Raw genomic sequence first — 8,204 nt, forward strand, 5'->3', positions numbered from 1 at the left:
AACTTTAAATGAGATTTTTACTTTTCCATTTAACGATATTGTACAAAAGTACATTAAGTACATTGAATAAGACTTGTTAACATTAACATAATTGCCACAATTAATGTTAAAGAGTGACTCCACCAAGTTTCAACTTGCTCTTTATGGCTATATTTTATGGTGTAAATGTACATTTATGCTTTTAAACTTCCCTATATTAAAATATTTGTCTGCATCTAGCTGAGATGACAAATTATGTCATCTAGAAAAGCAGGTTGACTATGATTACAAACTCCATAGTGTGAGCAACAAGATGACATAATCTAAACTGGTTCCTCCAAGCGATGTCCTCTGGAGGTGTTTCTCAGCTAGAAGTAGTGAGATAGTCAAATATAGGAAAGATAAAGGGAAATCATAACTAGAACCAAAAGGAGCAAATTCAAAATAAGGGAAGATGTCCTTTAATTTTTTTAATGGCAATGGTCGTTAAATATATGTATTAAGGACTCTGTGTGTGTTGCAGATGGACATTACAATGCTAGCTGATGTCATGGAGGCTTCAACTGGTAGGCTTAAGCAGGAGGTGATGGAGAGCGAAACAGACTCTGCCAAGCTGGGGATCGGCAGTGATGTCAGGTTACTCTCTGGTTACCTTAGTGAGGTGGAGAGGTGAGTCAAAGAATACCTGAAATCACCCTGAAATGTATTCCCATAACTAACCAAACCAAAGCTTTTTAACTATAAGTCTTTTGTTTTGTTCTTCGCTTTTCTCCAGGTTTCTAAACTCCAACTCCCAGATTCCTAAACACAAACCCCACTCTCTCTCAGGGCCTGAGGATCAGCAGAGTCCTCAGGCTAAGAAGGCACCATCCTCCTCCTTTGACTGGAGCTCCTTCCTCTGTGCAGCTATTAAAGAGGAGAGGTTAAAAACTGGCTCCTCCTGTCTAGCCATGACTGAAGCAGAGCAGGGAGAGCTGTATGAGACCATCAGGCATGCTCTACACACCCTCAGAAAACACAAGGTATTTATAGCCTTCATTCCTTTAGGAACAATAAGGGATTATAATGCTATTTCTGGAATACAGTATATGAACCGCTTAAACGTGTATGATGTTTTTACAAACTCCCACTGCGACTCTCCTCAGGGGCCCATTCAGGAACAACGTAAAGAGATTGCAGCAGTGATTCAACGCTGCTATAAGAGATACAAGCAGGTGAGATATGACTTATGGCTACAAAGGTTGATTTATTATTATTATTAAGGATTCCCCACCCACTACCTCCTAAAATATTACAGGCAACAAGGTTCAAAGTACTAAAACATATTAATGGATACAACACTGTTATCAAATGCAATATATTAATACATATGTCCTCACAAATCATAATAAAATAATCTGTGCCTCGATGTTGGAAGCTATTCAGAACCATTAAAACAAAAGTCCATTAAAGTCATTCACATCATGATTTTTGTTTGCCATTGTAGAAAGTTTTATTCTCACCAAGTCTAGCTTAACCGCATCAGACAGCATAATATTACCCGTCAGGAATATTTATTAATCTTTAAAGTCACTAACACTGAACACTGAACAGTTATTGGTAATAATTTCTGAGCATTATGCTTGCAAGGACACGAGTATCAGGGTTACAGGAACGAACTAAAGATTTACTGCATTTTCACTGTATTGTTGATTTTATGAATTTGAAAATAAACTTACAATATCTATGTATTCATGATTCCAAATTACAGTAGTATGGGTAATGATGTACTTCATACACTGTTTTCTTTCTCAGTATGCACTTTATAGGAGAATGACCCTGGCAGCTATTCTGATCCAGAGTCGTTTCCGGAGTTTCCATGAACAGAGGAAGTTCCAACAGAGTCGTAGAGCAGCAGTTCTCATCCAGCAATACTACCGCTCTTACAGACACTCCCTCAGGTACTTTACATCCATTCATACACACACAGGCATTAATACTGTTATAAAAATGTCTTAAGCTTGTGTCTTTGCCTACAGCAGCCTGCTAACTAAAAAACAGAACCAGGCTGCTCGCAAGATCCTGAGGTTCCTGCTCCGATGCCGCCACAGGTAAGGCGTAAAACTCTAACATGCCCTACAAAAAACACTGCACAGCAGACATCCAAGGATGCATGCTCTCACACACACAACCACTCACACCCACACACACACACACAGCCCACAGCCACACTTGCGCTCACTACATTGGTGCTAATAGTTGGTGTTGTTTTACTGTTCCTGTGAAGCCCCTTGATGGACCATAGGCCTCTGAAACGGGTGAGTCTTTCTCTCTCTCTTCTGTCTCTCCCTCTCTCCTGTTGGCTGATGCCTGTTTGCATGTCAGCGGAGGGAGGGGGAGAGGAGATCCTGGGTTATCATCCTTGCCTCTCGCTCTCTCTCTTCTTCCCTCCCTATCTCCCTGTCTCTTTATATATCTCTCTACGAGGACTGTTGAATGATGTTGGCTATCGTGCATGACTGACAGATAGATAGGAGTGATTCTTGCATATGGTCTTCCTGGGGGCATGTTCTGACTGACATTACTAGGAGGAATTTGGCTTGACCTGCTAGTCTTTTCTCTTGCCTTGATTGGTGGCGAAAATAACACGACTTGTGTGTGTGTGTGAGTGTGTGTGTGTGTGTGTGTGTGTGTGTGTGTGTGTTTGGTGGGAATAGGAGGGGGGATTGTTTCATAAGTTTTCCTGTTGCTAATTGATATGATATGATATTTAATTTTATATTGATTACAAAAACATCTACAGTGGGACACAGAAATAAAACAGAAATTTTATTGATTCTAAAGTGTATTTGGTTTCTCCTCAGGGCCAAAGAGCAGAGAATGGCCAGGGGTCCTGAGAGCCCTCCGGCAGGCCCCACACAGAGCCCCCTCACCCTGTGAGCAATCTACACATTCTCTCAGCCCTTCTCCTTCTTCCCCAAAACTATCTCCCTTTCCATTTCCTAATCCCTTTTTTCTCCTAGCCTCTCCTTTTCCTCCACACTTTCCTTCCCTCTCACTTTCTCCCCCCTCTTCTTTCAAGAGAAAAAAAAAAAACTCTTCCCAGACAGACTGAGGACAGGATAGGTGTCCATCATGGCAGCTCAGACAAATAGACTGCTGGGTAAGAGCCCAGGGACCTGGCTCTGCCCACAGCACTGATCCTCCTCCACAGTTTCACTGGGAGGCCATCACATTAACCTCATAGCATTCTTTGCACTCTTCATGGGTATGTTTCTTGCAAGAAAAAGCTGTCGAGTCAAACGAGAGAACACAGCTGAAGAGAGCATCTGGCCGTTCAAAGAAACGACTGGATGTTCTGAAAGGCCCCGGCACCGGACAGCTGGCTCAAGATGAAGGCTACTTCGACATGCAGAAAATATACAAAACCTGTTGTGTTTTGTATCCAAACAGTAATCCATGAAAGAATAAGAAAACATAAACCAAAAAACACACTTCTATGTTGCATTTGCATGCAAAGTTTTTTCGCTTATTCCTCCTCTCCATCATCCCGAAGAGCTAAAGGCTAGTGGCAAATCATTCTGATGATTCAGTATATCACAGTATCACCAACCACTCTGACTCACAGGCTTACAAACCTATTATTCAGTCACAAAAACAAAAGGGGAGGAACTCTACTTGAATGTAAGAGGGGTATTGTTAGCTAAAGGTTTGGGGCCTGAATAACGATGTCTTAATTTGTTACATGGACTTTGTATGGAGTCGTTCTCAGAGGCAGCACTTTGCTCGCCTGATGTGGTGTGTCCGTGTTTGTTCAATTCAATGCATGTGATTGAGCTACGAGCTCCTGCATGCTTGCCAAACTGCTTTAGTGTTGTTTCTTTTGTATTTTATGTGTAGTTGTGTCTCACTTATGTCCTCATCAACTTATCCTTGCCCTGTGTAATGTGAACTGTGTAAGGACAAATGACTTATTTTGGGTGCTTTTTTTACTTTATTTATTTAGGGTCTAATTATTTATTTAATTGGCGGAAGAGTGGTTTAGCTTGAGACTGGTTTCCCCCCCTTGTGTGGTTAAAAAAGACATGTTCCAATGGTTAAATGTCTCTGTTAGTTTGTTCTTCGCGTGAACCTCTAAATCCTAACTGTGGTTTTGAGGAGAGAGTCACATACCATTGCCTTGACTTTTTCTTGACTCTGAGAGGTCTCTATGCTTGCTGTGTACAGGACATGGGTCTTATACCTGCCCGTCAACAGGGCATTGGTCCCCATATTAGCCCACGAGGGCAATCAAATCCATATTTTGGACTATTGCATATTCCTGTATATAAACTGACGAGGTAAGGGGATATGAGGACCCTGAAACTTTTTCATAAAAGGACTGTATTTAAGATTATAAATTATTTTACTCCCATAATAAGAACCTAAGAAAGAGACCTGGGTATACAGGATGGCTGTATTGCTTGTAAATAATGTAGATATTACAAACGGAGTAATGTGCATGAGAAACAGCAAAAAAGAACATGTTAGTGGCTATGGATTTTGAGAGGATTTTAACTGCTTCACTTTAAGAGTATCCAGTATAAGTGTAACTGAAAAGAACATTTTGTTAAAGCATGCAATTGAAAAATCTAATGTTAGAATTATAAGTGGGAAACCAATTTAGCTAAAAAAATGATCTTTCAGACAAAACATTTACACTTTGTGCTTTTGTTTCATGGCTAGCAAAAATTAAACCCTTTTTGCCAGTAGTGCCAATAATTATGAATGCTATTTTGCCTAACAGTATGTTATCTTGGGGAAACCAACACCCAGAAGATATCAGTAAGATCCACAGAGACAACACACAGACAATAAACCGTAGAAAAGATATAGTGCTAGCTCAACCGTAGACCTCCTACATGTTCTGACGTTTGTCTGAGGCATACTTATGTATAGATGTTGATGGTGATGATAATGACGAAAGTATGACAAATGGTGATGAAAGATGATCATTTTAATGTGGATGCAAAGAGTGAAGACCCAACCAGGAAAGAGGGTGCTACATTCTTTACAATGTGGTTGTGCTTCAGCAACATACTAGCTTTTATTAAGTCCATTATTCACATCTACAGTGGATCCAGCCTGGCCTCCAGTCAAAGCTTTCCATCTGTAAACAAAATGTGTCCTTCCCACTTCTTTACATGTCATTTGATTACATTTTTGTTTCTCCTCATTGTCACTGCCATTACTGTACAACATGTACTCTAGACTTCTGGAAAGCTCTGTTTAGAAAGTGCCTGCTCAATAACAGAAAAGTGCAAGCTAATATCAGGAAAATAACTATTGTGTGTCCTCCAAAATGATGCCAGTTACCTTTTTATTTTCCTAAATTGTGTGTTACAAATGAACTTGATCTGACTCTAAGTTAAAAGCTCTAATTTATCAGTGGTATGAATGAATGTCCTGATTGATGCTATGTGTTGCTTTTTGAGACAAACCAGTAAATACAGTATCACTTTATGCCCCACTTGTCTGTGCATTATACGGTATTAGAGGAAGGAAACCACTGAATTCTGCCTCTTCGTGTGAAAGGCACTATCGTAAGTCTGTTCAGCATCGCAGTGTTGCTGGTGGGATGAACGTGTATTTTTGCATGGACTCACTTTGTCTGTCTTTCCTAAAATATGTTCTTGCAACATTAAGACAGAAGCGCATAACCCAGCAGTTTTCCAGAGGACCAATTACCTGCCATACACACTTTTCTTTTTTGTCTGTCTCTTTTATTCACTCCCTCACAAGCTAGCGCACACATGTTAACACATACAGTGCAACACAAGTGTTTGCACGCAGACACAAAAAAGCCACATTCTTTCTCTCTGTGCTTATGTCTTAGGGAAAAATTAAATCTCTCCCTTAGATTTTACTCAGGGTTGAAGAACAGGGAGATGGTATGTGGAGTGTATTAATTGCGGACACAGAGTTGTACCATTGGTGACTGTGTACATTTGTGTATGCGTATGTATGTGTGCATAGTTGTATATGTTAGCTTTACTCCAGTTGTTCATTCTCTATTTATCTGCAAATTTTGAAATAGTTTTCTTGATTGACAACATCCTTTCTGGTATACTAGTCTTATTTTGTGAAGCACCAAATGCAATGTGTTTGCTTCCAAGCTGTATCTTGCATTACTTTTTCTACAAAAAAGAATCTCCAAATCCCTTATTTTATAGGCTTTTGCTTGGATATACACTAAATTCAAATCAAATAATAAGTGAATTTCTATTTATACACTTGTCTTAAACGCACAAGATTCTTAATAAGACAATTCTTGATTAATGAAAAACTAGGTAATGTCAATGGATCAGCTCAGTTTTTTAATTTAAAAGAAACATAGTTTTTTAATTTAAAAGAAAAATTGAAATAGATAGAAAACTGAAAGAGTTACAATTAGAAGCTCTCTTATGTTTGTTTCACATGTTTTGTGACTTTTCATCATATTGAGAGACAGCCATGGTTAGGATAGCGCTGTCGTGAGCTCTCATGCTACGGTATTACAAGCCTCCTCTCAAACCGCCCCTCCTTTTACATCAGCACAAGTTAAGAATACTGATTTGGGCTTCTTTATATATTGTGCAAACCCACTAAAACATCCAAATGCTTGCACTTGCACTCAACACACTCAAAACTAAAACATAAATTGCAGAGGATCCATAAGTGTGTTTATGTTTTTGGAGAGGATGGTGACTGTAAAAAGAGTATGTAGTGGGAAAAAAAAAAATTAAATTAAAGAAATATTGCCATAGTAGACAGCTGTTAGACATGCGCAGAGATGGCCTCTGTTCTCTTAATTCCGCCTAGACATGAATGGTATAACCTTTCAGGCCTTGTTTTGAAAGGGCGTGGCCAAACACCACATTGCATGCTAGAATCCTAGACCCTTATAGATAATCTATGGCTAGACATTCTCCTTGCCTTCCTCTTCTTTCACCCTGCCTCCCCCTTCTCTCTCATCTCCTGCTGTATTCCCACCTTGCCTGCTGTTGTGTTCTCCATGCCTATCTCAGTCTTTCATTCCTATTGATTTTTTTGTAGCCTAGTTTTTACTTATTTTGTTTTACAAATGTGCATGCACAAGCATCACTAAATTGTTGATGTTTTTAAAAAAATCTTTTGTTGCTGAGGCCATGCAAAGTGTTTTGAATATTGCCCTTATATGTGGAAAATGTCTTCTGAATGCTTTACATAATTTCTGCTGTAAAATGAAATCAGAATAAAAAGAAAATTTGCACTTTAATTTATTTTTTGACTGATTTTTATTTCTCTCATTGTTCTCAAAAAAGTTGCAGTGTGTCTTGTTCAGCTAGGCTGAGGATTATCGGTTTTCTGGCAGACAGGCAGGGGGATATCTCTATAGTAACATATCTCATAAAAACAATTATCTGCAAATAAATGTTTGGAAATAACTTTTCAAACGCATATGGTGTTTTTTAAAGTGTCTTTAATCCATTCTTCTGGCTTAAAATAAAATTTGATTAAAAGAAATTTAAGTGGATGTTATTTTACGAGTGAAAACCTTTATAACCTTTATATACCTTTATTATTATAACCTTTGCATGCCTCTTAATTCAGACACTCATACAGTTACACTTTTGCAAACAGCTTCAACTGTTTGCGGAGATATTAGTAATGTTATTATGATAAAATGTTTTTAAGGTAGATTCTTTCAATATATCTTTTTCTCATCTATCTTTTTTCAGGTATCATGTATTTGACACAGAAGTCATAATATTGGGATTATGACTGTATATGTATCATTTGCACATTTGTACCTGAGTTTGATAGGTATGTGGAAATAGATTTTTTAAAAATACATGCCATGTAAAGGTCCAAAATGAATATGAAGCTAATAATTGATCATTAATCCCTGGTATAAAGTACATAAAGAAAGCTAAATTTAAAAATATACATAATCAGTCATGAGAAGTTAAGCAAACGTAGGCTGTTAAAAATATTAATTTTGTCGAGAAAGTTGAAGATCACCTCTATCTAAATTCACTTTGAAAGTATAATATTTTTTACTTTATGTTGTTGTTTGGTTTTGTATACACTGAGTTACAGACACAGATTATGGAGTCCGTCCCGTCAAATTTATGGAACATATTGTGCCTACCGGAAAATTACTGGTACATCCTACTTGCCTCGCGTCAATTTATTTTTACCGTATAAAGTGTTGTTTACCTGTTTCTTTTATGTCCAATCCATTC

The 8,204-nt window shown here is 38.2% G+C and overlaps 1 protein-coding gene across 6 annotated transcripts in view; it reads left to right on the plus strand.

Moving 5' to 3' along the window:
- The window catches only part of LOC137126998 (calmodulin-binding transcription activator 1-like), a 54,578-nt gene extending 47,344 nt beyond the window's left edge, over window positions 1–7,234 (plus strand). For 3 of the 6 annotated variants that reach the window (XM_067503248.1, XM_067503244.1, XM_067503249.1), the window contains 6 exons: window positions 503–648; window positions 755–1,001; window positions 1,125–1,193; window positions 1,774–1,919; window positions 1,998–2,069; window positions 2,823–7,234. In XM_067503248.1, coding sequence (XP_067359349.1) covers window positions 503–648; window positions 755–1,001; window positions 1,125–1,193; window positions 1,774–1,919; window positions 1,998–2,069; window positions 2,823–2,898 — 756 coding nt within the window. In that variant the 3' untranslated portion in view covers window positions 2,899–7,234. Of the gene's footprint in view, window positions 1–502; window positions 649–754; window positions 1,002–1,124; window positions 1,194–1,773; window positions 1,920–1,997; window positions 2,070–2,245; window positions 2,277–2,822 lie in introns of all 6 variants that reach the window. The other 3 variants (XM_067503246.1, XM_067503247.1, XM_067503245.1) reach the window with 3 other exon arrangements.
- Window positions 7,235–8,204: the final 970 nt, after the last annotated feature.

Source organism: Channa argus, chromosome 5 (assembly GCF_033026475.1).
Source record: "Channa argus isolate prfri chromosome 5, Channa argus male v1.0, whole genome shotgun sequence".
Classification (NCBI taxonomy): Eukaryota; Metazoa; Chordata; class Actinopteri; order Anabantiformes; family Channidae; genus Channa; species Channa argus.